General features: G+C 57.7%; 1 protein-coding gene across 1 annotated transcript in view; it reads left to right on the top strand.

The window, feature by feature from the left end:
* Positions 1 to 7,806: 7,806 nt before the first annotated feature.
* The window catches only part of fbl (fibrillarin), a 24,726-nt gene continuing 4,873 nt past the window's right edge, over positions 7,807 to 27,659 (top strand). Inside the window, exons 1-7 of the mRNA XM_070874171.1 lie at positions 7,807 to 7,900; positions 9,066 to 9,200; positions 16,700 to 16,846; positions 17,981 to 18,075; positions 21,699 to 21,869; positions 24,475 to 24,607; positions 26,624 to 26,736. Coding sequence (XP_070730272.1) covers positions 7,891 to 7,900; positions 9,066 to 9,200; positions 16,700 to 16,846; positions 17,981 to 18,075; positions 21,699 to 21,869; positions 24,475 to 24,607; positions 26,624 to 26,736 — 804 coding nt within the window. The 5' untranslated portion in view covers positions 7,807 to 7,890. The remainder of the gene's footprint in view (positions 7,901 to 9,065; positions 9,201 to 16,699; positions 16,847 to 17,980; positions 18,076 to 21,698; positions 21,870 to 24,474; positions 24,608 to 26,623; positions 26,737 to 27,659) is intronic.

Below are 27,659 nucleotides of genomic sequence, written 5' to 3'. Positions count from 1 at the left end.
GAGAGGAATGGAGAGAGAGAGAGAGAGAGGGAGCGAGTGTGTGAGAGAGAGGGAGGGAGTGTGAAAGAGAGGGAGGGAGTGTGAGAGAGAGGGAGGGAGAGAGAGAGTGGGAGGGAGGAGGAGAGAGAGAGAGGGGGAGAGGGAGCGAGGGAGAGAGTGAGACAGAGGGAGGGAGAGAGACGGAGAGAGAGGCAGAGGGAGGGAGAGAGGGAGGGTGAGAGTGGGAGGGAGACAGAGAGTGAGGGAGGGAGAGAGACATAGGGAGAGAGGGAGGGGAGTGAGGGGGAGAGAGAGGGGGAGGGATAGAGGGAAGGAGAGAGGGAGGGAGAGGGAGAGAGAGAGGAGGGAGGGAGAGAGGGGGAGAAAGAGAGAGACAGAGAGGGGGGAGAGAGACAGAAAGAAAGAGGGAGAGAGAAAACAGACATCGACAGAGAGAGACAGACCGAATCCCATACCTCTGACTATCTGACTGTGGGGTGCATCACGGATAGAGAGATAGTGTGGGAGTGACAGAGAGAGAGACACAGACAGAGAGAGAGACAGAGAGAGAGAGAGACAGAGAGAGAGAGAGACAGACAGAGGGAGAGATAGAGAGAGAGACAGAGAGAGAGAAAGAGAGAGAGAGAGAGAGACAGCTGAATCCTGTACCTCCGACTCTCCGACTGTGGGGTGCATCACGGATAGAGAGATAGTGTGGGAGTGACAGAGAGAGACAGACAAAGAGAGAGTGAGAGTGACAGACAGACAAAGAGACAGAGAGAGAGAGAGAGAGACAGACCGAATCCGGTACCTCTGACTATCCGACTGTGGGGTGCATCACAGCCAGTGTGAGAGTGTAAAAGCTGGTCCCCAGTCATACCTTGCAGTGTCGGAACAGCAGTATCCGAGAGTTACACCACGCTGTGCAAAGTCAGGGACGGGAGCGTGATTCTCAGCTGCGATGTGCTGTGGGTCAGTGAGAGGGATGTGGTTTGGGACACGGTTCGAGCTGAGGTCCTGTTCCACATCGGTCGGCATGGCTGCAATGTACACAGCCTTCTCGACCATCCTCCTGGACAGCAGCGACACAATCACAGCACGTTTAATAAAGAATTCATTTTTGCGTTTGCATTTGATTTGCGACCTGCAGCAATGGACATTGTTTGCACAATGGGGATCTCAGACCAGTTCAAAGCTGCCTGTGATCAATTATAGGCGACATATGGTCCCTCCTCGAGTGTAGAAGGTTAAGGGACAATCTGATCGAGGGATTTGAGACGATTGCAGGGGAGATCGAGAGAGAAACTGTTCCCTCGGGTGGGGACAGTCCAGAACAAATTCGAGCCAGGCCGTTCAGGGTGATGTCAGGAAGCACTTTGTCACACAAAGGGCCGTGGGAATCAGGAATTGTCTACCCCAAAACGCTGTCTAGGCCAGGGGTCAATTGGGGCTTTCAAAGCTGAGACTGGTAGATTTGTGTTGGGTCAGGGTATTAATGGAACCAAGGCGGGTAGATGGGGTTAGATCACAGATCAGCCGCGATCTGATTGAATGGTGGAACAGGCTCGAGGGGCTGAATGGGCCTCCTCCTGTCCCAGTGTAACAGGCTCGAGGGGCTGAATGGGCCTCCTCCTGTTCCTGTGTAACAGGCTCGAGGGGCCGAATGGGCCTCCTCCTGTTCCCTGTGTAATAGGCTCGAGGGGCTGAATGGGCCTCCTCCTGTTCTTGTGTAACAGGCTCGAGGGGCTGAATGGCCTCCTCCTGTTCCTGTGTAACAGGCTCGAGGGGCTGAATGGGCCTCCTCCTGTTCCTGTGTAACAGGCTCGAGGGGCTGAATGGGCCTCCTCCTGTTCCTGTGTAACAGGCTCGAGGGACTGAATGGTCCTCCTCCTGTTCCTGTGTAACAGGCCCGAGGGGCTAAATGGGCCTCCTCCTGTTCCTGTGTAACAGGCTCGAGGAGCTGAATGGTCCTCCTCCTGTTCCTGTGTAACAGGCCCGAGGGGCTGAATGGGCCTCCTCCTGTTCCTGTGTAACAGGCTCGAGGGACTGAATGGGCCTCCTCCTGTTCCTGTGTACCAGGCTCGAGGGGCTGAATGAGCCTCCTCCTGTTCCTGTGTAACAGGCTCGAGGGGCTGAATGGGCCTCCTCCTGTTCCTGTGTAACAGGCTCGAGGGGCTGAATGGGCCTCCTCCTGTTCCTGTGTAACAGGCTCGAGGGACCGAATGGGCCTCCTCCTGTTCCTGTGTTACAGGCTCGAGGGGCCGAATGGGCCTCCTCCTGTTCCTGTGTAACAGGCTCGAGGGGCTTAATGGGCCTCCTCCTGTTCCTGTGTAACAGGCTCGAGGGGCTGAATGGGCCTCCTCCTGTTCCTGTGTAACAGGCTCGAGGGGCTGAATGGGCCTCCTCCTGTTCCTGTGTAACAGGCTCGAGGGGCTGAATGGGCCTCCTCCTGTTCCTGTGTAACAGGCTCGAGGGGCTGAATGGGCCTCCTCCTGTTCCTGTGTAACACACTCGAGGGGCTGAATGGGCCTCCTCCTGTTCCTGTGTAACAGGCTCGAGGGGCTGAATGGGCCTCCTCCTGTTCCTGTGTAACAGGCTCGAGGGGCTGAATGGGCCTCCTCCTGTTCCTGTGTAACAGGCTCGAGGGGCTGAATGGGCCTCCTCCTGTTCTTGTGTAACAGGCTCGAGGGGCTGAATGGGCCTCCTCCTGTTCCTGTGTAACAGGCTCGAGGGGCTGAATGGGCCTCCTCCTGTTCCTGTAAAGTTGAAAACTGGATGCGTGTTACACTGACTTTTTTTTAACCGACTTTGCAATCAAAATACAATTTCAAAGCAGTAATGCCTTTGAAGTGACATTTGATACAAGGGATGGAAATGTGTGTTGTTCCAGCCCAGGGTGTTTAATCCAGCAGTGAGTCCTCGATACAAACAATATATATCAGCTTCCTGATCCCTCGAAAGGTGATGGATTCTGTTGGTTACAATGATGTCCTTTCCCTTGAAGACTTTAATCAGCTTCTCGCTGAAAAAGTTTGAAAGTATTTACAACAAAGTATCGATAGGACGCCTTTAATGCAATAAAATGTCCCAAGTCGTTTCGTAGGAACGATTATCAGGCACAATTTGACATCGAGCCACATAATGAGACATTAGGGACAGGCGACCAAAAGCTGGGTCACAGAGGTGGGTTTTAAGGAGCATCTTGAAGGAGGAGAGAGAGGCGGAGAGGTTTAGGGAGGGAGTTCCCGAGCTTGGGGCCCAGGCAACAGAAGGCACGGCCACCGATGGTGGAGCGATTATAATCAGGGATGGCCAGGAGGGCAGAATTGGAGGAGTGCAGAGATCTGGGAGGGTTGTAGGGGCTGGAGGAGTTACAGAGATAGGGAGGGGTGTAGGAGCTGGAGGAGGTTACAGAGATAGGGAGGGGTGTAGGGGCTGGAGGAGGTTACAGAGATAGGGAGGGTGTAGGGGCTGGAGGGGGTTACAGAGATAGGGAGGGGTGTAGGGGGCTGGAGGGGGTTACAGAGATAGGGAGGGGTGTAGGGGCTGGAGGAGGTTACAGAGATAGGGAGGGGTGTAGGGGCTGGAGGAGGTTACAGAGATAGGGAGGGGGCGAGGAGGCCATGGAGAGATTTGTAAACGAGGATGAGAATTTTAAAATCGAGGTGTTGCCGGACTGGGAGCCAGTGTAAGTCAGTGAGCACAGTGGGTGATGGGTGAGTGGGACTGGGTGTGAGTTAGGACACGGGGCAGTGAGCACAGGGGGTGATGGGTGAGTGGGACTGGGTGTGAGTTAGGACACGGGGCACAGGGGGTGATGGGTGAGTGGGACTGGGTGTGAGTTAGGACACGGGGCAGTGAGCACAGGGGGTGATGGGTGAGTGGGACTGGGTGTGAGTTAGGACACGGGGCAGTGAGCACAGAGGGTGATGGGTGAGTGGGACTGGGTGTGAGTTAGGACACGGGGACAGTGAGCACAGGGGGTGATGGGTGAGTGGGACTGGGTGCGAGTTAGGACACGGGGCAGTGAGCACAGAGGGTGATGGGTGAGTGGGACTGGGTGTGAGTTAGGACACGGGGACAGTGAGCACAGGGGGTGATGGGTGAGTGGGACTGGGTGCGAGTTAGGACACAGGGCAGTGAGCACAGGGGGTGATGGGTGAGTGGGACTGGGTGTGAGTTAGGACACGGGTCAGTGAGCACAGGGGGTGATGGGTGAGTGGGACTGGGTGTGAGTTAGGACACGGGGCAGTGAGCACAGAGGGTGATGGGTGAGTGGGACTGGGTGTGAGTTAGGACACGGGGACAGTGAGCACAGGGGGTGATGGGTGAGTGGGACTGGGTGCGAGTTAGGACACGGGGCAGTGAGCACAGGGCGTGATGGGTGAGTGGGACTCGGTGCGAGTTAGGACACGGGGTCAGTGAGCACAGGGGGTGATGGGTGAGTGGGACTCGGTGCGAGTTAGGACACGGGGCAGCGAGCACAGGGGTTGATGGGTGAGTGGGACTGGGTGTGAGTTAGGACACGGGGGCAGTGAGCACAGGGGGTGATGGGTAAGTGGGACTGGGTGTGAGTTAGGACACGGGGACAGTGAGCACAGGGGGTGATGGGTGAGTGGACTGGGTGCGAGTTAGGACACGGGGGCAGTGAGCACAGGGGGTGATGGGTGAGTGGGACTGGGTGTGAGTTCGGACACGGGGCACAGCGGGTGATGGGTGAGTGGGACTGGGTGTGAGTTCGGACACGGGGTCAGTGAGCACAGGGGGTGATGGGTGAGTGGGACTGGGTGTGAGTTCGGACACGGGGTCAGTGGGGTTTGGGACGAGCTGGTGTCTATTTTGCTGAACCGCCGGGAATGGGAGCACAAAGCCTCCGACCCACAGGTACAGAGCACAGCGACACCATCGCCAACGACCGGACCTCCTGCGGTGGTGATCGGGACCTGGACCTGCTCCAACCTTCGGCGAACTCCTCCTCGGCATCGACTCAACTCCCTCACCCGATCTTCTATCCCCGACCGCGACCAGGTGAGCGAGGAGACCCTCCGACCAGGCGATCGGGACCCCTCGAGCGGCTCCTGTGAAGCACCTTGGGGCATTTTACTAAGTTAAATGTGCTGTATAAATAGAGGTTGTTGTTGAGCCTCTGCGGAACAACAGAACTTGAAACAAAATCAATCCATTTTGTTCATAAGTGTACCCACAAAAAAAAATCTATTTTGATTTGGACAGTTCTCCCTCCTACCCCCAGGGGGCAGTGTGTGTGGGGACAGGGTGCAGTCCCCCCTCCTACCCCCAGGGGGCAGTGTGTGTGGGGACAGGGTGCAGTCTCCCCTCCTACCCCCAGGGGGAAGTGTGTGTGGGGACAGGGTGCAGTCCCCCCTCCTACCCCCAGGGAGCAGTGTGTGTGGGGACAGGGTGCAGTCCCCCTCCTACCCCCAGGGGGCAGTGTGTGTGGAGACAGGGTGCAATTCCCGCTCCTACCCCCAGGGGGCAGTGTGTGTGGAGACAGGGTGCAATTCCCGCTCCTACCCCCAGGGGGCAGTGTGTGTGGGGACAGGGTGCAGTCCCCCTCCTACCCCCAGGGGGCAGTGTGTGTGGGGACAGGGTGCAGTCCCCTCCTACCCCCAGGGGGCAGTGTGTGTGGGGACAGGGTGCAGTCCCCCCTCCTACCACCAGGGGGCAGTGTGTGTGGAGACAGGGTGCAATTCCCACCCCTACCCCCAGGGGGCAGTGTCTGTGGAGACATGGTGCAATTCCCGCTCCTACCCCCAGGGGGCAGTGTGTGTGGAGACAGGGTGCAATTCCCCCTCCTACCCCCAGGGGGCAGTGTCTGTGGAGACATGGTGCAATTCCCGCTCCTACCCCCCAGGGGACAGTGTGTGTGGAGACAGGGTGCAGTTCCCCTGCTCTCTCCCAGGGGGCAGTGTGGGTGGGGACAGGGTGCAGTTCCCCCTCCTATCCTCCAGGGGGCAGTGTGGGTGTGGGGACAGGGTGCAGTTCCCCCTCCTATCCGCCAGGGGGCAGTGTGTGTGTGTGTGTGTGTGTGGTGACAGGGTGCAGTTCCCTCTCCTATCCCCCAGAGGGCAGTGTGTGTGGGGACAGGGTGCAGTTCCCCCTCCTATCCCCGAGGGGGCAGTGTGTGTGTGTGTTGGGACAGGGTGCAGTTCCCCCTCCTATCCGCCAGGGGGCAGTGTGAGTGTGTGGGACAGGCAGCAGTTCCCCCTCCTATCCGCCAGGGGGCAGTGTGAGTGTGGGGACAGGGTGCAGTTACCCCACCTATCCCCGAGGGGGCAGTGTGTGTGTGTGTGGGACAGGGTGCAGTTCCCCCTCCTATCCGCCAGGGGGCAGTGTGAGTGTGTGGGACAGGCAGCAGTTCCCCCTCCTATCCGCCAGGGGGCAGTGTGAGTGTGTGGGGACAGGGTGCAGTTCCGCCTCCTATCCGCCAGGGGGGCAGTGTGTGTGTGTGGGGATAGGGTGCAGTTACCCCTCCTATCCCCAGGGGGCAGTGTGAGTGTGTGGGACAGGGTGCAGTTACCCCTCCTATCCCCAGGGGGCAGTGTGAGTGTGTGGGACAGGGTGCAGTTCCCCCTCCTATCCCCAGGGGGCAGTGTGAGTGTGTGGGACAGGGTGCAGTTACCCCTCCTATCCCCGAGGGGGCAGTGTGTGTGTGTGTTGGGACAGGGTGCAGTTACCCCTCCTATCCGCCAGGGGGCAGTGTGTGTGTGTTGGGACAGGGTGCAGTTACCCCTCCTACCCCCAGGGGGCAGTGTGCGTGTGAGACAGGGTGCAGTTACCCCTCCTATCCGCCAGGGGGCAGTGTGTGTGTGTGTTGGGACAGGGTGCAGTTACCCCTCCTATCCGCCAGGGGGCAGTGTGTGTGTGTGTTGGGACAGGGTGCAGTTACCCCTCCTATCCGCCAGGGGGCAGTGTGTGTGTGTGTGTGTTGGGACAGGGTGCAGTTACCCCTCCTACCCCCAGGGGGCAGTGTGCGTGGGGACAGGGTGCAGTCCCGCCTCCTACCCCCAGGGGGCAGTGTGGGTGTGGGGACAGGGTGCAGTTACCCCTCCTACCCCCAGGGGGCAGTGTGGGTGTGGAGACAGGGTGCAGTTACCCCTCCTACCCCCAGGGGGCAGTGTGTGTGGGGACAGGGTGCAGTCCCCCCTCCTACCCCCAGGGGGCAGTGTGGGTGTGGAGACAGGGTGCAGTTACCCCTCCTACCCCCAGGGGGCAGTGTGTGTGGGGACAGGGTGCAGTCCCCCCTCCTACCCCCAGGGGGCAGTGTGGGTGTGGAGACAGGGTGCAGTTACCCCTCCTACCCCCAGGGGGCAGTGTGTGTGGGGACAGGGTGCAGTCCCCCCTCCTACTCCCAGGGGGCAGTGTGGGTGTGGGGACAGGGTGCAGTTACCCCTCCTACCCCCAGGGGGCAGTGTGTGTGAGGACAGGGTGCAGTTCTCCCTCCTATCCCCCAGGGGGCAGTGTGTGTGGGGACAGGGTGCAGTTACCCCTCCTACCCCCAGGGGGCAGTGTATGTGGTGAAAGGGTGCAGTTCCCCTGCTCTCCCCCAGGGGGGAGTGTGTGTGTGGGGACAGGGTGCAGTTCCCCTGCTCTCCGCCAGGGGGGAGTGTGTGTGTGGGGACAGGGTGCAGTTCCCCTGCTCTCCCCCAGGGGGGAGTGTGTGTGTGGGGACAGGGTGCAGTTACCCCTCCTACCCCCAGGGGGGAGTGTGTGTGTGGGGACAGAGTGCAGTTCCCCTGCTCACCCCCAGGGGGCAGTGTGTGTGTGGGGACAGGGTGCAGTTCCACCTCCTATCCCGCAGCGGGCGCTGCAGAAGGAGGACCCGGAAGTCTGGGCCTCCATTACACAAGCACGTGTGCCAGCAGCCAGCCTCTCATTCAGTCAGCAGCAGCAATGAGGCCTGGTGAGTATCACAGTGTTAAAGTTCCCTGTGTCTGGGACAGTGCAGGGGGAGCTTTACTCTGTATCTAACCCCCTGTACCTACCCTGGGAGTGTTTGATGGGACAGTGTAGAGGGAGCTTTACTCTGTATCTAACCCCCTGTACCTACCCTGGGAGTGTTTGATGGGACAGTGTAGAGGGAGCTTTACTCTGTATCTAACCCCCTGTACCTGCCCTGGGAGTGTTTGATGGGACAGTGTAGAGGGAGCTTTACTCTGTATCTAACCCCCTGTACCTGCCCTGGGAGTGTTTGATGGGACAGTGTAGAGGGAGCTTTACTCTGTATCTAACCCCCTGTACCTACCCTGGGAGTGTTTGATGGGACAGTGTAGAGGGAGCTTTACTCTGTATCTAACCCCGTGCTGTACCTGCCCTGGGAGTGTTTGATGGGACAGTGTAGAGGGAGCTTTACTCTGTATCTAACCCCCTGTACCTGCCCTGGGAGTGTTTGATGGGACAGTGTAGAGGGAGCTTTACTCTGTATCTAACCCCCTGTACCTACCCTGGGAGTGTTTGATGGGACAGTGTAGAGGGAGCTTTACTCTGTATCTAACCCCGTGCTGTACCTGCCCTGGGAGTGTTTGATGGGACAGTGTAGAGGGAGCTTTACTCTGTATCTAACCCCCTGTACCTGCCCTGGGAGTGTTTGATGGGACAGTGTAGAGGGAGCTTTACTCTGTATCTAACCCCCTGTACCTGCCCTGGGAGTGTTTGATTATGTCGGGGGGGGTGGCCCTGTGAAGGGGACCATGCTCTCTTGTGATGCACCTCACAGTCCGATAGTGCAGGATTCGGTGTAACCTGCCCTGGCTGAGATAGTGCCGCACTGTTGGAGGGGCCGTCTTACGCGCCGAGTCGTTAAACCGAGGTCTGCTCTCTCTCAGCTGGATGTAAAAGATCTTACGGCCGCTATTTTGGAAGAAGAGGGGAAGGGGGCATGGAGCAGGAGTCCTCCCCGGTGTCCTGGGGCCAATATTTATCCCTCAACAAACAGTGTTTTAAACAAACCCCACAGCCGATGTTGGTCATTCTCACAATGCTGTGTGTGGGAGCTTGCTGTACCGAGTCACAGTGTTACCCCGCTCTCTCGGGCTATTCCTCACCCCACTCTTGTTTGTGTTTGGAAGGATTCTCTCCTCGAGGCGGACGGGGCGGTTTTGGGGACCGCGGAGGGAGAGGAGGGAGAGGAGGAGGAGGAGGAGGTTTCGGGAGAGGCGGCTTTGGCGATCGTGGAGGGAGAGGTGGATTTCGAGGCGGGCGAGGTAAGCGATGCTGTTTGTCATCTGGTGTTGTCTGCCGTTGCTCCAGGACTCCGCGCTCTCTCTGGTCGTGTGATCGTCTCATTCGACGAGACAGGAGGCCGTTCAGCTCATCGAGCCCGTACTGTGCTGCTCTGTGAACGAGCGATTCAATAGTTCCCAGTCCCCCTACTCCCCCCGCCCCCCACAACCCTGCACACAGTCCCCTGCTAAATATTTCTCCAATTCCCCTCCTGCAAGTTAATATTGAATCTGCTTCCACCGTAAGGTACTGAGCGAGTGTCGGAGGGGCAGTACTGAGGGAGTGCCGCACTGTCGGAGGGGCAGTACTGAGGGAGTGTCGGAGGGGCAGTACTGAGGGAGCACCGCACTGTCGGCGGGGCAGTACTGAGGGAGTGCCGCACTGTCGGAGGGGCGGTACTGAGGGAGTGTCGGAGGGGCAGTACTGAGGGAGTGCTGCACTGTCGGAGGGGCAGTACTGAGGGAGTGCCGCACTGTCGGAGGGGCAGTACTGAGGGAGTGCCGCACTGTCTGAGGGGCAGTACTGAGGGAGCGCCGCACTGTCGGAGGGGCAGTACTGAGGGAGTGCCGCACTGTCGGAGGGGCAGTACTGAGGGAGTGCCGCACTGTCGGAGGGGCGGTACTGAGGGAGTGTCGGAGGGGCAGTACTGAGGGAGTGCCGCACTGTCGGAGGGGCAGTACTGAGACAGTGCCGCACTGTCGGAGGGGCAGTACTGAGGGAGTGTCGGAGGGGCATTACTGAGGGAGTGCTGCACTGTCGGAGGGGCAGTACAGAGGGAGTGCCGCACTGTCGGAGGGGCAGTACTGAGGGAGTGTCGGAGGGGCAGTACCGAGGGAGTGCCGCACTGTCCTCTCGGGTGGATGTTAAAGATCCCAGGAGGAGAAGCAGTGGGAGTTCTCCGCGGTGACCTGGGGCCAGTATTCCTCCTGTAACAGGTGATCTGGGTCATGGTCACGTTGCTGTTTGTGGGAGCTTGCTGTGCATGGTGTACCACCATGTTTCTCTCGGTGCGACAATACTTCGATGGCCGTGAGACGTTTGTGGGCAGTGTTGGGGAGATGCTGTGTTTATTGCTCTCGCTCTCAGCACACGGGGACTGTGTGGCTGAGGGGTGTGGAGTGGCTCTTGAAGCTTGTGACCACAGGCAGTCAGTCCGTGCGGTGCCCGATTACAGGAGTTAATACCCTTCCCCCCCCCCCCCCACCCCTCGCTCGCTGTTCCGCGACTCTCAGCTGTGCTCACCCCCTCGGCCGCCCATCGCACCCTCCCACACACTGGTCAACATCTCCGGCGCGTTGGGCGCGTTGCCGTTGACTCGCTGGGTGTCGCGGGGTTAATGCCGGATTGGAATCGCCGGCTGATGTTCGAACGTTGATTTCCCCGTCTCTCCAATCCTGCCCCCGTTCACCACCTTTTAAACTCACCACCGACGTAAGACCATCAGAAACAGGAGCAGGAGTGGGCCATTCGGCCCCTCGAGCCTGCTCCGCCATTTAATACCACCATGGCTGATCCGATCATGGACTCAGCTCCACTTCCCCGCCCGCTCCCTTATCCCCTTATCGGTTAAGAAACTGTCTATCTCTGTCTTAAATATATTCAATGTCCCGGCTTCCACAACTCTCTGAGGCAGCGAATTCCACAGATTTACAACCCTCTGAGAGAAGAAATTCCTCCATCTCAGTTTTAAATGGGCGGCCCCTTATTCTAAGACCATGCCCCCTAGTTCTAGTCTCCCCCATCAGTGGGAACATCCTCTCTGCATCCACCTTGTCGAGCCCCCTCATAATCTGATACGTTTCGATAAGATCACCTCTCATTCTTCTGAATTCCAATGAGTAGAGGCCCAACCTCCTCAACCTTTCCTCATAAGTCAACCCCCTCATCCCCGGAATCAACCGAGTGAACCTTCTCTGAACTGCCTCCAAAGCAAGTATATCCTTTCGTAAATACGGAAACCAAAACTGCACGCAGTACTCCAGGTGTGGCCTCACCAATACCCTGTATAACTGGAGCAAGACTTCCCTGCTTTTATACTCCATCCCCTTTGCAATAAAGGCCAAGATACCATTGGCCTTCCTGATCACTTGCTGTACCTGCATACTATCCTTTTGTGTTTCATGCACAAGTAACCCCCAGGTCCCTCTGTACAAGTACCCTGGGGTGACTTAGGCTCCAAATCCCCTGTTCCAGGACTTGAGCACCGTCGAGTCTGACACTGGACGTGACGTCCTTCGGAAATTCTCGCCCGTCCGTGCTTTTGTTACCCCGAGATCCTCTCTCCCAGCATTCCCCTGGCCGGCCTCCCACCACCTCTTTTCCCCCCCCCATCCCCCCCCACTTCCGTAACCATCCGCTCATCCAAAACCCCGCTGCCCCCGTCTCCTAACTCGCTCCGAGTCCCGCTCACTGCCCCGTGTCCTAACTCACACCCAGTCCCACTCACCCATCACCCCCTGTGCTCACTGTCCCCGTGTCCTAACTCACACCGAGTCCCACTCACCCATCACCCCCTGTGCTCACTGACCCGTGTCCTAACTCACACCCAGTCCCACTCACCCATCACCCCCTGTGCTCACTGTCCCGTGTCCTAACTCACACCCAGTCCCACTCACCCATCACCCCCTGTGCTCACTGACCCGTGTCCTAACTCACACCCAGTCCCACTCACCCATCACCCCCTGTGCTCACTGACCCCGTGTCCTAACTCACACCCAGTCCCACTCACCCATCTCCCCCTGTGCTCACTGACCCCGTGTCCTAACTCACACCCAGTCCCACTCACCCATCACCCCCTGTGCTCACTGCCCCGTGTCCTAACTCGCACCGAGTCCCACTCACCCATCACCCCCTGTGCTCACTGCCCCGTGTCCTAACTCTCACCCAGTCCCACTCACCCATCACCCCCTGTGCTCACTGCCCCGTGTCCTAACTCGCACCGAGTCCCACTCACCCATCACCCCCTGTGCTCACTGCCCCGTGTCCTAACTCACACCCAGTCCCACTCACCCATCACCCCCTGTGCTCACTGACCCTGTGTCCTAACTCACACCCAGTCCCACTCACCCATCACCCCCTGTGCTCACTGACCCCGTGTCCTAACTCACACCCAGTCCCACTCACCCATCACCCCCTGTGCTCACTGACCCCGTGTCCTAACTCACACCCAGTCCCACTCACCCATCACCCCCTGTGCTCACTGACCCATGTCCTAACTCACACCCAGTCCCAGTCACCCATCACCCCCTGTGCTCACTGACCCCGTGTCCTAACTCACACCCAGTCCCACTCACCCATCACCCCCTGTGCTCACTGCCCCGTGTCCTAACTCGCACCGAGTCCCACTCACCCATCACCCCCTGTGCTCACTGCCCCGTGTCCTAACTCTCACCCAGTCCCACTCACCCATCACCCCCTGTGCTCACTGCCCCGTGTCCTAACTCGCACCGAGTCCCACTCACCCATCACCCCCTGTGCTCACTGCCCCGTGTCCTAACTCACACCCAGTCCCACTCACCCATCACCCCCTGTGCTCACTGACCCTGTGTCCTAACTCACACCCAGTCCCACTCACCCATCACCCCCTGTGCTCACTGACCTACATTGGCTCCCGGTTAAGCAACGCCTCGATTTCAAAATTCTCATCTTTGTTTACAAATCTCTCCATGGCCTCCTCGCCCCTCCCTATCTCTGTAACCCCCTCCAGCCCCTACACCCCTCCCTATCTCTGTAACCCCCTCCAGCCCCTACACCCCTCCCTATCTCTGTAACCTCCTCCAGCCCCTACACCCCTCCCTACCTCTGTAACCCCCTCCAGCCCCTACACCCCTCCCTATCTCTGTAACCTCCTCCAGCCCCTACACCCCTCCCTATCTCTGTAACCCCCTCCAGTCCCTACACCCCTCGCTATCCCTGTAACCCCCTCCAGTCCCTACACCCCTCCCTATCTCTGTAACCTCCTCCAGCCCCTACACCCCTCGCTATCCCTGTAACCCCCTCCAGTCCCTACACCCCTCCCTATCTCTGTAACCTCCTCCAGCCCCTACACCCCTCCCTATCTCTGTAACCTCCTCCAGCCCCTACACCCCTCCCTATCTCTGTAACCTCCTCCAGCCCCTACACCCCTCCCTATCTCTGTAACCTCCTCCAGCCTCTACACCCCTCCCTATCTCTGTAACCCCCTCCAGCCCCTACACCCCTCCCTATCTCTGTAACCTCCTCCAGCCTCTACACCCCTCCCTATCTCTGTAACCCCCTCCAGCCCCTACACCCCTCCCTATCTCTGTAACCTCCTCCAGCCTCGACACCCCTCCCTATCTCTGTAACCTCCTCCAGCCCCTACACCCCTCCCTATCTCTGTAACCCCCTCCAGCCCCTACACCCCTCCCTATCTCTGTAACCCCCTCCAGCCCCTACACCCCTCCCTATCTCTGTAACCCCCTACACCCCTTCCTATCTCTGTAACCCCCTCCAGCCCCTACATCCCTCCCTATCTCTGTAACCTCCTCCAGCCCCTACACCCCTCCCTATCTCTGTAACCCCCTCCAGCCCCTACACCCCTCCCTATCTCTGTAACCCCCTCCAGCCCCTACACCCCTCCCTATCTTTGTAACCTCCTCCAGCCCCACACCCCTCCCTATCTCTGTAACCTCCTCCAGCCCCTACACCCCTGCCAGATCTCTGCGCTCCTCCAATTCTGCCCTCTTGCCCATCCCCTGATTCCCATCGCTCCACCATCGGTGGCCGTTCCTTCTGTTGCCTGGGTCCCAAGCTCTGGAACTCCCTCCCTAAACCTCTCCGCCTCTCTCTCCTCCTTTAAGATGCTTCTTAAAACCCACCTCTGTGACCCAGCTTTTGGTTGCCGGTCCCTAATATATCCTTCTGTGGCTCAGTGTTAAAATGCATAGAATCAGAGAAGTTTACAGCGCGGAAGGAGGCCATTCGGCCCATCGTGTCCGTGTTGCCCCGGCCGACCAAGAGCTACCCAGCCTAATCCCACTTTCCAGCTCTCGGTCCGTAGCCCTGCAGGTTACAGCACTTCAAGTGTACATCCAAATGTGGTGAGGGTTTCTGCCTCTACCCCCCTTTCAGGCAGTGAGTTCCCCCCCAGACCCCCACCACCCTCTGGGTGAAGACATTTCCCCTCAAATCCCTCTAAACCTCCCCCCAATTACTTTCAATCCACGCCCCCTGGTTGTTGACCCCTCTGCCAAGGGAAACAGGTCCGTCCTATCCACTCTATCCAGGCCCCTCATCATTTTATACACCTCAATCAGGTCTCCCCTCAGCCTCCTCTGTTCCAAAGTAAACAACCCCAGCCTATCCAATCTTTCCTCATCGCTAAAATTCTCCAGTCCTGGCAACATCCTGGTAAATCTCCTCTGTACCCTCTCCAGTGCAACATCCTGGTAAATCTCCTCTGTACCCTCTCCAGTGCAACATCCTGGTAAATCTCCTCTGTACCCTCTCCAGTGCAACATCCTGGTAAATCTCCTCTGCACCCTCTCTAGTGCAACATCCTGGTAAATCTCCTCTGCTCCCTCTCTAGTGCAACATCCTGGTAAATCTCCTCTGTACCCTCTCCAGTGCAACATCCTGGTAAATCTCCTCTGTACCCTCTCCAGTGCAACATCCTGGTAAATCTCCTCTGTACCCTCTCCAGTGCAACATCCTGGTAAATCTCCTCTGTACCCTCTCCAGTGCAACATCCTGGTAAATCTCCTCTGTACCCTCTCCAGTGCAACATCCTGGTAAATCTCCTCTGTACCCACTCCAGTGCAACATCCTGGTAAATCTCCTCTGTACCCTCTCCAGTGCAACATCCTGGTAAATCTCCTCTGTACCCTCTCCAGTGCAATCACATCCTGGTAAATCTCCTCTGTACCCTCTCCAGTGCAACATCCTGGTAAATCCCCTCTGTACCCACTCCAGTGCAACATCCTGGTAAATCTCCTCTGTACCCTCTCCAGTGCAACATCCTGGTAAATCTCCTCTGTACCCTCTCCAGTGCAATCACATCCTTCCTGTAATGTGATGACCAGAACTGCACGCAGTACTCCAGCTGTGTTTGATAATTGCTTGAGACGTTTTATGACATTACATCATCATCATAGGCAGACCCTCGGAATCGAGGAAGACTTGCCTCCACTCTTAACACGAGTCCTGAGGTGACTGAACAGTCCAATACGGGAGCCACAGTCCCTGTCACAGGTGGGACAGATAGACGTTGAGGGAAGGGGAGGGTGGGACAGATAAACGTTGAGGGAAGGGGAGGGTGGGACAGATAGACGTTGAGGGAAGGGGAGGGTGGGACAGATAGACGTTGAGGGAAGGGGAGGGTGGGACAGACAGACGTTGAGGGAAGGGGAGGGTGGGACTGGTTTGCCGCACGCTCCTTCCGCTGCCTGCGCTTGGTTTCTGCACGCTCTCGGCGACGAGACTCGAGGTGCTCAGCGCCCTCCCGGATGCACTCCCTCCACTTAGGGCGGACTGGTCTTTGGGCCCAGGGACTCCCAGGTGTCGGTGGGGATGTTGCACTTTATCAGGGAGGCTTTGAGGGTGGTCCCTTGTAACATTTCCTCTGCCCACCTTTGGCTCGTTTGCCCGTGAAGGAGTTCCGAGTAGAGCGCTTGCTTTGGGGAGTCTCGTGTCTGGGGGACATGCGGACAATGTGGCCCTGCCCAGTGGAGCTGGTCGAGTGTGGTCAGTGCTTCGATGCTGGGGATGTTGGGCCTGGTCGAGGACGCTAACGTTGGTGCGTCTGTCCTCCCGGGGGATTTGTAGGATCTTGCGGAGACAGCGTTGGTGGTATTTCTCCAGCGACTTGAGGTATCTACTGTACATGGTCCGTGTCTCTGAGCCATACAGGAGGGCGGGTATCACTACAGCCCTGTAGACCATGAGCTGGGGGTGAGGTACCTACTGTACACGGTCCATGTCTCTGAGCCATACAGGAGGGTGGGTATCACTACAGCCCTGTAGACCATGAGCTGGGGGTGAGGTACCTACTGTACATGGTCCATGTCTCTGAGCCACACAGGAGGGCGGGTATCACTACAGCCCTGTAGACCATGAGCTGGGGGTGAGATACCTACTGTACATGGTCCATGTCTCTGAGCCACACAGGAGGGCGGGTATCACTACAGCCCTGTAGACCATGAGCTGGGTGGTGGATTTGAGGGCCTGGTCTTCGAACACTGGAGGCGGTGTTGGTCCTCGTCGCCAATGTCTGCCCTTGGTGATAAACGTTTGAAGGCTCTGGGCAGAAGGTGGTCTTTGGTGACGTGACCCTCGGTGGTTCCCTCGGCTGGAGACCCCACCGCGCTGGGTGTCTGCGTCTCCCGATGGCCGGGAGTGTGACACGTGAAGCGAGGTGTGTGTGTGTGTGTGTGACTATCGCTGCTGTCGCCGGGCGGAATGCTCGGTCAGCGCGACACGCGATCGCTCCTGCTCGCTGACTCCCGTTGCTCCCTGTCGACAGGCGGAGGCAGCAGTTTCCGGTCCCCGGGGTTCCGCGGTGGAGGAGGCCGCGGGGGATTCCGAGGTGGCGGGAGAGGAGGCCGCGGAGGCGGGAGAGGCGGCTTCCGAGGCGGAGCCAAGGTGTCGGTGGAACCACACAGGCACGAAGGTGGGTGGCACTGTTACTGAGGGAGTGTCGGAGGGGGCAGTACTGAGGGAGTGTCGGAGGGGGCAGTACTGAGGGAGTGTCGGAGGGGCAGTACTGAGGGAGTGTCGGAGGGGGCAGTACTGAGGGAGTGTCAGAGGGGGCAGTACTGAGGGAGTGTCAGAGGGGGCAGTACTGAGGGAGTGTCGGAGGGGCAGTACTGAGGGAGTGTCGGAGGGGCAGTACTGAGGGAGTGTCGGAGGGGGCAGTACTGAGGGAGTGTCGGAGGGGGTAGTACTGAGGGTGCGCTGTCAGAGGGGGCAGTACTGAGGGAGCGTCGGAGGGGCAGTACTGAGGGAGCGTCGGAGGGGCAGTACTGAGGGAGTGTCAGAGGGGGCAGTACTGAGGGAGCGTCGGAGGGGCAGTACTGAGGGAGCGCCGTACTGCGCTGTCAGAGGGGGCAGTACTGAGGGAGTGTCGGAGGGGTCAGTACTGAGGGAGTGTCAGAGGGGGCAGTACTGAGGGAGCGTCGGAGGGGCAGTACTGAGGGGGTGTCGGAGGGGTCAGTACTGAGGGAGCGCCGTACTGCGCTGTCAGAGGGGGCAGTACTGAGGGAGCGTCGGAGGGGTCAGTACTGAGGGAGCCCCGCACTGTCGGAGGGGCAGTACTGAGGGAGTGCCGCACTGTCGGAGGGGCAGTACTGGGTGAAATGAGATATTTAACAGTTTTTAAGTGGGTACAGGGGCAGGGAATCGGGGATGGGCGGGAGGTGGGGAGATGGGGAAAGACCAACAGGGAAGGTGTGTGATTGGGTGAAATCAGGAGATGAAATGACCAAAGAGGTAACGGTGTGGGATAGTGATGGGATGAGGGAAGATACAAATGCCGGCTGTAAGTGTGGGAGCGATGATTCTGATATCCTGCAGGTTGTCCGTGTTTTGGGGAACTTGCAGTGTTTGAGAAGTAACCGCCGCGTTTGCTACAACAATTATAACCGCGTCGGTGCTTCAGAAAAAGGTGTTCTGTTGGGTGTGAAGGGGTTCGGGACGTACTGAGGTGGGTGACTGGCGTTGTAGGAATGTGTGGGGGCGATGCTCGCTGTAACCTTTGACCCGACTCCCTCCCTTGCCCCTCTCTCTCGCGCTCTCTCTCCTCCAGGCGTCTTCATCTGCCGCGGGAAGGAGGATGCGTTGGTGACGAGAAACATGGTCCCCGGGGAATCTGTGTACGGGGAGAAGAGGATCGGAGTGGAGGTGAGACTGGACTCGTCATTGTTGAGAGTCCGAGGGGGGGCACTGAACCGAGCGACGCGAGGGAGCTTGGTGGACCAGACATGACAGAGAGGTGTGAGTTGGTCATCGTAGGCAGCCCCTCGGAATCGAGGAAGACTTGCCTCCACTCTTAACACGAGTCCTGAGGTGGCTGAACAGCCCAATACAGGAACCACAGTCCCTGTCACAGGTGGGACAGATAGACGTTGAGGGAAGGGGAGGGTGGGACAGATAGACGTTGAGGGAAGGGGAGGGTGGGACAGATAGACGTTGAGGGAAGGGGAGGGTGGGACAGATAGACGTTGAGGGAAGGGGAGGGTGGGACAGATAGACGTTGAGGGAAGGGGAGGGTGGGACAGATAGACGTTGAGGGAAGGGGAGGGTGGGACAGATAGACGTTGAGGGAAGGGGAGGGTGGGACAGATAGACGTTGAGGGAAGGGGAGGGTGGGACAGATAGACGTTGAAGGAAGGGGAGGGTGGGACAGATAGACGTTGAAGGAAGGGGAGGGTGGGACAGATAGACGTTGAGGGAAGGGGAGGGTGGGACAGATAGACGTTGAAGGAAGGGGAGGGTGGGACAGATAGACGTTGAGGGAAGGGGAGGGTGGGACAGATAGACGTTGAGGGAAGGGGAGGGTGGGACAGATAGACGTTGAAGGAAGGGGAGGGTGGGACAGATAGACGTTGAGGGAAGGGGAGGGTGGGACAGATAGACGTTGAGGGAAGGGGAGGGTGGGACAGATAGACGTTGAGGGAAGGGGAGGGTGGGACAGATAGACGTTGAAGGAAGGGGAGGGTGGGACAGATAGACGTTGAGGGAAGGGGAGGGTGGGACTGGTTTGCCGCACGCTCCTTCCGCTGCCTGCGCTTGGTTTCTGCACGCTCTCGGCGGCGAGACTCGAGGTGCTCAGCGCCCTCCCGGATGCACTCCCTCCACTTAGGGCGGACTGGTCTTTGGGCCGGGGACTCCCAGGTGTCGGTGGGGATGTTGCACTTTATCAGGGAGGCTTTGAGGGTGGTCCCTTGTAACGTTTCCTCTGCCCACCTTTGGCCCGTTTGCCCGTGAAGGAGTTCCGAGTAGAGCGCTTGCTTTGGGGAGTCTCGTGTCTGGGGGACATGCGGACAATGTGGCCCTGCCCAGCGGAGCTGGTCGAGTGTGGTCAGTGCTTCGATGCTGGGGATGTTGGCCTGGTCGAGGACGCTAACGTTGGTGCGTCTGTCCTCCCGGGGGATTTGCAGGATCTTGCGGAGACAGCGTTGGTGGTATTTCTCCAGCGACTTGAGGTGTCTACTGTACATGGTCCATGTCTCTGAGCCATACAGGAGGGCGGGTATCACTCCAGCCCTGTAGACCATGAGCTGGGGGTGAGGTACCTACTGTACATGGTCCATGTCTCTGAGCCATACAGGAGGGCGGGTATCACTACAGCCCTGTAGACCATGAGCTGGGGGTGAGGTACCTACTGTACATGGTCCATGTCTCTGAGCCATACAGGAGGGCGGGTATCACTACAGCCCTGTAGACCATGAGCTGGGGGTGAGGTACCTACTGTACATGGTCCATGTCTCTGAGCCATACAGGAGGGCGGGTATCACTACAGCCCTGTAGACCATGAGCTGGGGGTGAGGTACCTACTGTACATGGTCCATGTCTCTGAGCCATACAGGAGGGCGGGTATCACTACAGCCCTGTAGACCATGAGCTGGTGGTGGATTTGAGGGTCTGGTCTTCAAACACTCTACACATTAAATGGTCGGACACTGAGAGGTGTAGAGGAACAAAGGGACCGTGGAGTGCAGGTCCACAGATCTCTGAAGGTAGCAGGCCAGGTGGATAAGGTGGTTAAGAAGGCAAACGGAATACTTGCCTTTATTAGCCGAGGCATGGAATACAAGTGCAGGGAGGTTATGCTTGAACTGTATAAAACACTGGTTAGGCCACAGCTGGAGTACTGCGTGCAGTTCTGGTCACCACATTACAGGAAGGATGTGATTGCACTGGAGAGGGTACAGAGGAGATTTACCAGGATGTTGCACTGGAGAGGGTGCAGAGGAGATTTACCAGGATGTTGCACTGGAGAGGGTACAGAGGAGATTTACCAGGATGTTGCACTGGAGAGGGTACAGAGGAGATTTACCAGGATGTTGCACTGGAGAGGGTACAGAGGAGATTTACCAGGATGTTGCACTGGAGAGGGTACAGAGGAGATTTACCAGGATGTTGCACTGGAGAGGGTACAGAGGAGATTTACCAGGATGGATGCAGAAAGAATATAGGGGAATCTCAAACTAGGAGCATAGTTTCAGAATAAGGGGCCGCCCATTTAAAACTGAGATGAGGAGGAATTTCTTCTCTCTGAGGGTTGTAAATCTGTGGAATTCTCTGCCCCAGAGAGCTGTGGAAGCTGGGACATTGAATATATTTGAGGCGGAGATAGACAGATTTTTGAGCGATAAGGGAGTGAAGGGTTATGGGGAGCGGGCGGGGAAGTGGAGCTGAGTCCATGATCGGATCAGCCATGATGGTATTAAATGGCGGAGCAGGCTCGAGGGGCCGTATGGCCCACTCCTGCTCCTGTTTCTTGCGTTCAGAGACCCAGCCTGTTCACCCTCGCGTTTCTGGTATCGGCCTTGTGATAGAAGGACTGCTCTCTCCGGAACAGGGACCGTTGAGAGGTGACTGAATGAGGATGATGGGCGGTTTGGAGAGAGCGAGAGCATTCCCGTTGGCAGCGGGTCACTCGCTGGAGGTTATTGAGAACCGTGTGCGGGGGGGGTTGGTGGTGGTGGGGGCGTCCGGACGTGTGTCTCGTGGGGAGATGCGGAAAGGTTTTCTCCCTGGGATGAGGCCGGGTAGCTCTTTGTCAGATGGGCTGAGTGGCCTTTTCTGATCATGTGGGCAGCACAGGCCTTTCCACTTGTCCAGCCCCCTGGTGGAGTTGTCCTCCATTACCCGGGGGTGGAGATCCAGAATAACTGAGCCCAATGTCGCGGCCCCAATATTCAGCCCCCAGTGGATAGAGGCTTGGGGGTGGGGGGAGGGGGGTGTCTTGAGCCGGTGTCTGGGGGGGAAGTGGGAACAGATGAATTGGGAGCAAGAGTCGGCCATTCGGCCCCTCGAGCCTGCTCCAACATCCAATGAGATCACGGCTGATCTTCGAGCTCAACTCCACTTTCCCACCCGATCCCGCGATTCCCTTAATATCCAAAAATCTCTCGATCTCGGCCTTGAATATACTCAACGACTGAGTCTCCACAGCCCCCTGGGGCAGAGAATTCTCACCCTCTGAGTGAAGAAATTCCTCCTCATCTCAGTCCTCAATGGCCGAGCCCTTATCCTGAGACTGTGAGACCCCTGGTTCTAGACTCCCCAGCCCCGGGGGGGGAAACACCCTCCCTGCATCTACCCTGTCAGAATGTCTGTCTCAGAGACCCCCCTCTCATTCTTCTAAACTCTAGAGAATACAGGCCTCGTCTGCTCAATCTCTGCTCATAGGACAATCCCCCCCCACCCCAGGAGATTGAAGATGGCGGCTGGCTTGGTCTGTGTGGGCTGGGGTCACGCCCCTGGAGTTGACGGTTTGTGTGTGTGTGTTTTGGCAGGAGGCGGAGACCAAGATTGAGTACCGGGCATGGAACCCGTTCCGGTCCAAACTGGCGGCTGCGATTCTCGGCGGTATCGACCAGATCCACATCAAGCCGGGGGCCAAAGTGCTGTACCTGGGAGCAGCTTCTGGCACCACTGTATCTCACGTGTCCGACATCGTGGGGCCGGTGAGTGGGGGGGGATGTTTCAGGGTCTCGGCTAAGCTTTTGGGGTCTGCTGGGGGGGTGTTGGGGCCTGATTTGGGGTCCTTTTCAGGGGTTTGGGGGGGTCTGGATTTGGGGGTTCTGGGTTTGGGGGGGGTTTGAGGATTTGCTTTTAAGGTTTTGGGGTCGAACTGTCTGTCTATTTTCTATGTTTCTATCGATGAAGTCCTTACTACTCGGGGGATCAAGGGGTATGGCGAGAAAGCAGGAAGTGGGTACTGAAGTTGAATGATCAGCCATGATCTTATTGAATGGTGGTGCAGGCTCGAAGGGCCGAATGGCCTGCTCCTGCACCTATTGTCTATGTTTCTGTGTGTCTCTCTCTCTCTCTCTCTCTCTCTGTGCTGGGACAGGATGGTCTGGTGTATGTAGTACAGTTTAGTGATCTAACCTCTCTCTCTCTCTCTGTGCTGGGACAGGACGGTCTGGTGTATGTAGTACAGTTTAGTGATCTAACCTCTCTCTCTCTCTCTCTCTCTCTCTCTCTCTGTGCTGGGACAGGATGGTCTGGTGTATGTAGTACAGTTTAGTGATCTAACCTCTCTCTCTCTCTGTGCTGGGACAGGACGGTCTGGTGTATGTAGTACAGTTTAGTGATCTAACCTCTCTCTCTCTCTCTCTCTCTCTGTGCTGGGACAGGACGGTCTGGTGTACGTAGTACAGTTTAGTGATCTAACCTCTCTCTCTCTCTCTCTCTCTCTCTCTGTGCTGGGACAGGATGGTCTGGTGTACGTAGTACAGTTTAGTGATCTAACCTCTCTCTCTCTCTCTCTCTCTCTCTCTCTCTCTGTGCTAGGACAGGACGGTCTGGTGTATGTAGTACAGTTTAGTGATCTAACCTCTCTCTCTCTCTCTCTCTCTCTCTGCTGGGACAGGATGGTCTGGTGTATGTAGTACAGTTTAGTGATCTAACCTCTCTCTCGCTCTCTCTCTCTCTCTCTCTCTCTCTCTCTCTCTTTGTGCTGGGACAGGATGGTCTGGTATACGTAGTACAGTTTAGTGATCTAACCTCTCTCTCTCTCTCTCTCTCTCTCTCTCTGTGCTAGGACAGGACGGTCTGGTGTATGTAGTACAGTTTAGTGATCTAACCTCTCTCTCTCTCTCTCTCTCTCTCTGTGCTGGGACAGGACGGTCTGGTGTATGTAGTACAGTTTAGTGATCTAACCTCTCTCTCTCTCTCTCTCTTTGTGCTGGGACAGGATGGTCTGGTGTATGTAGTACAGTTTAGTGATCTAACCTCTCTCTCTCTCTCTGTGCTGGGACAGGACGGTCTGGTGTATGTAGTACAGTTTAGTGATCTAACCTCTCTCTCTCTCTCTCTCTCTCTCTGTGCTGGGACAGGATGGTCTGGTGTATGTAGTACAGTTTAGTGATCTAACCTCTCTCTCTCTCTCTCTCTCTCTCTCTCTGTGCTGGGACAGAATGGTCTGGTGTATGTAGTACAGTTTAGTGATCTAACCTCTCTCTCTCTCTCTCTCTCTCTCTGTGCTGGGACAGGATGGTCTGGTGTATGTAGTACAGTTTAGTGATCTAACCTCTCTCTCGCTCTCGCTCTCTCTCTCTCTCTCTCTCCTCTCTCTCTCTCTTTGTGCTGGGACAGGATGGTCTGGTATACGTAGTACAGTTTAGTGATCTAACCTCTCTCTCTCTCTGTGCTAGGACAGGACGGTCTGGTGTATGTAGTACAGTTTAGTGATCTAACCTCTCTCTCTCTCTCTCTCCCTCTCTGTGCTGGGACAGGACGGTCTGGTGTATGTAGTACAGTTTAGTGATCTAACCTCTCTCTCTCTCTCTCTCTCTCTCTGTGCTGGGACAGAATGGTCTGGTGTATGTAGTACAGTTTAGTGATCTAACCTCTCTCTCTCTCTCTCTCTCTCTCTCTCTGCTGGGACAGGACGGTCTGGTGTATGTAGTACAGTTTAGTGATCTAACCTCTCTCTCTCTCTCTCTCTCTCTCTGCTGGGACAGGACGGTCTGGTGTATGTAGTACAATTTAGTGATCTAACCTCTCTCTCTCGCTCTCTCTCTCTCTCTGTGCTGGGACAGGATGGTCTGGTGTATGTAGTACAGTTTAGTGATCTAACCTCTCTCTTTCTCTGTGCTGGGACAGGACGGTCTGGTGTATGTAGTACAATTTAGTGATCTAACCTCTCTCTCTCGCTCTCTCTCTCTCTCTCTCTCTGTGCTGGGACAGGACGGTCTGGTGTATGTAGTACAGTTTAGTGATCTAACCTCTCTTTCACGCTCTCTCTCTCTCTCTCTCTCTCTCTCTGTGCTGGGACAGGATGGTCTGGTGTATGTAGTACAGTTTAGTGATCTAACCTCTCTCTCTCTCTCTCTCTCTCTCTCTCTGTGCTGGGACAGGATGGTCTGGTGTATGTAGTACAGCTTAGTGATCTAACCTCTCTCTCTCTCTCTCTCTCCTCTCTCTCTCCTCTCTCTCTCTCTCTCTCTCTCTCTCCTCTCTCTCTCTCTCTCTCTCTCTCTGTGCTGGGACAGGATGGTCTGGTGTATGTAGTACAGTTTAGTGATCTAACCTCTCTCTCTCTCTCTCTCTCTGCTGGGACAGGATGGCCTGGTGTACGCGGTAGAATTCTCTCACCGATCCGGCCGTGACCTCATCAATGTGGCCAAGAAGAGGACCAACATTATCCCCATCATCGAGGACGCCCGACACCCCCACAAATACCGCATGCTCCTGGGTAAGGCTGGTACCCCGGGGGGGGGGGGGGGAAATGTTCGACTCTGGGACCAGGCTTCAGTCTCTCTCTCTCTCTCTCTGTCGGAGTGAATCGTGTTTGGGCCAGTCCTCATACAGGGGAGGGGTGGAGGGGGAGTGAGAGAGCAGAACTCGGGGCCATCAATATACGACAGTCACTAATAAACCCAATGGGGAATTCAGGAGAAACTTCTTTACCCAGAGAGGGGTGAGAATGTGGGACTCACTCCCACAGGGAGGAGTCGAGGCGAGGAGCAGAGATACATTTACGGGGAGGCTGGTCAAGTATATGAGGGAGAAGGGAATAGAGGGTTATGCCGATAGATTTAGATGGGGCAAGACGGGAGGAGGCTCGAGTGGGGCATAAACGCCGGCATGGACTGGTTGTGCCGAACGGCCTGTTTCTGGGCCTTGTATCCCGTGTAGTTCGGGAGCAGGGAGGCAAGAGGTGATCTCCATATACCTGGGTTAGAGCACACAGGGAGCACTGCATCACCATCAGAGGCAGTCCCTCGGAATCGAGGAAGACTCGCTTCCACTCTTAACACGAGGCCTTCGGTGGCTGAACAGCCCAAGACGGGAACCACAGTCCCTGTCACAGGTGGGACAGATAGACGTTGAGGGAAGGGGAGGGTGGGACAGATAGACGTTGAGGGAAGGGGAGGGTGGGACAGATAGACGTTGAGGGAAGGGGTGGGTGGGACTGGTTTGCCGCACGCTCCTTCCGCTGCCTGCGCTTGGTTTCTGCACGCTCTCGGCGACGAGACTCGAGGTGCTCAGCGCCCTCCCGGATGCACTCCCTCCACTTAGGGCGGACTGGTCTTTGGGCCCAGGGACTCCCAGGTGTCGGTGGGGATGTTGCACTTTATCAGGGAGGCTTTGAGGGTGGTCCCTTGTAACGTTTCCTCTGCCCACCTTTTGGAATTTCTTCTCTCAGAGGGTTGTAAATCTGTGGAATTCTCTGCCCCAGAGAGCTGTGGAGACCGGGACATTGAATATATTTAAGGTGGAGATAGACAGATGTTTGAGCGATAAGGGAGTGAAGGGTTATGGGGAGCGGGCGGGGAAGTGGAGCTGAGTCCATGATGGGATCAGCCATGATGGTATTAAATGGCGGAGCAGGCTCGAGGGGCCGAATGGCCGACTCCTGCTCCTGTTTCTGATGATCTAACCCTTGGGAGCGCGGGTATCATTCCGGTAAACCTGCGCCAATATATCCCTGCAGTGTGGTGCCCACAATTGCTCCAGGTGTTGGGCTAACCAGGGCTTTGTGGGGGGTGTTCCACGGAGCAGTCCCGTGCAGTCAGTTTTGAAGTGGGTTCATGGGCTCCCAGGCCGCCTGCAATTTCTGCGGTCTGGAGGAGTCCGTGTTGCACGTTTTTCTGGAATCTGTGAGGTTGCGGCCCCCTGTTCCAGTATTCGAAGGGGCTGCTCCTGAAATTCTGGCTGCACTTCAGTCCCACGCTCCTGACCTTCGGGCCCCCTGTGCGGAGGGGAGCGGGTAGGTCCGAGGGCCTCCTCGTGGGGCTGCTCCTGGGCACGGCCAAGGGGAGCCATCGGCCGTTCCAGGCAGCGGGTGGTCGAGGGGGCCGTTCAGACCCACTGCCTGCCTCTCTCCCGCGGTTACATCCTGAGCCAGGGTGTCCCTGGAGATGGAGCACGCGGTGTCCACTGGTACGCTCGCGGCCTTCCGCGAGAGGTGGGCGCCGGAGGGACTGGAGTGCATCATCACCCCCGGCAACACAATCTTAACTTGATTTTATGTCTAAAGGTTAACTGGTTTAATTTGCCGGTTCCAGTGCCCACTGTCCTTTTCTCCAGGGGGACACTGGTATAATTTGTTTCATTGCCCTCGCAAACAACAAGGGGACACACCGGTTTTTTTTGGGAGTGTGACCCCTCCTTTAATCAGGGGGAACTTCATCATTATTGTCTTTAACAAAAACAGTTGTATGGCTGCCCCCCCCCGTGTACTGACCAGCTCCCCTTGTATCCCCAGGAATGGTGGATGTGATCTTTGCCGACGTGGCCCAGCCGGACCAGGGAAGGATCGTGGCTCTCAATGCTCACCACTTCCTCAAAGTGGGCGGGCACTTTGTCATCTCCATCAAGGTGAGTCCGTAGGGTCTCCCCGCTCCCCGCTCCCCTCTCCCCCCTCCCCCCTCTCCCTCTCCCCTCTCCCCTCTCCCCGCTCCCCTCTCCCCTCTCCCCGTAGGGTCTCCCCGCTCCCCGCTCCCCTCTCCCCTCTCCCCTCTCCCCTCTCCCCTCTCCCCTCTCCCCTCTCCCCTCTCCCCGTAGGGCTCCCCTCTCCCCTCTCCCCTCTCCCCGCTCCCCTCTCCCCGCTCCCCTCTCCCCGTAGGGCTCCTGCTCCCCTCTCCCCGCTCCCCGCTCCCCTCTCCCCGCTCCCCTCTCCCCGTAGGGGCTCCCGCTCCCCTCTCCCCTCTCCCCTCTCCCCGTAGGGGCTCCTGCTCCCCGCTCCCCTCTCCCCGCTCCCCTCTCCCCGTAGGGGCTCCTGCTCCCCTCTCCCCGCTCCCCGCTCCCCTCTCCCCGCTCCCCGCTCCCCTCTCCCCCGCTCCCCTCTCCCCGTAGGGGCTCCCGCTCCCCTCTCCCCTCTCCCCGTAGGGGCTCCTGCTCCCCGCTCCCCGCTCCCCGCTCCCCGCTCCCCTCTCCCCTCTCCCCTCTCCCCTCTCCCCTCTCCCCTCTCCCCTCTCCCCTCTCCCCGTAGGGGCTCCCGCTCCCCTCTCCCCCTCTCCGCCCCGCTCCCCTCTCCCCGCTCCCCTCTCCCCGCTCCCCTCTCCCCGCTCCCCTCTCCCCTCTCCCCCGCTCCCCTCTCCCCGCTCCCCTCTCCCCTCTCCCCGCTCCCCTCTCCCCTCTCCCCTCTCCCCTCTCCCCGTAGGGGCTCCCGCTCCCCTCTCCCCTCTCCCCCGCTCCCTCTCCCCTCTCCCCTCTCCCCCCTCCCCTCTCCCCTCTCCCCTCTCCCCGTCGGGGCTCCCGCTCCCCTCTCCCCTCTCCCCGTAGGGGCTCCCGCTCCCCTC

The sequence above is a fragment of the Pristiophorus japonicus genome, unplaced genomic scaffold, assembly GCF_044704955.1.
Source record: "Pristiophorus japonicus isolate sPriJap1 unplaced genomic scaffold, sPriJap1.hap1 HAP1_SCAFFOLD_701, whole genome shotgun sequence".
NCBI lineage: Eukaryota > Metazoa > Chordata > Chondrichthyes > Pristiophoridae > Pristiophorus > Pristiophorus japonicus.
Note: the sequence above shows the minus strand (reverse complement) of the source record. Positions and strands in the feature narration are given on the sequence as shown.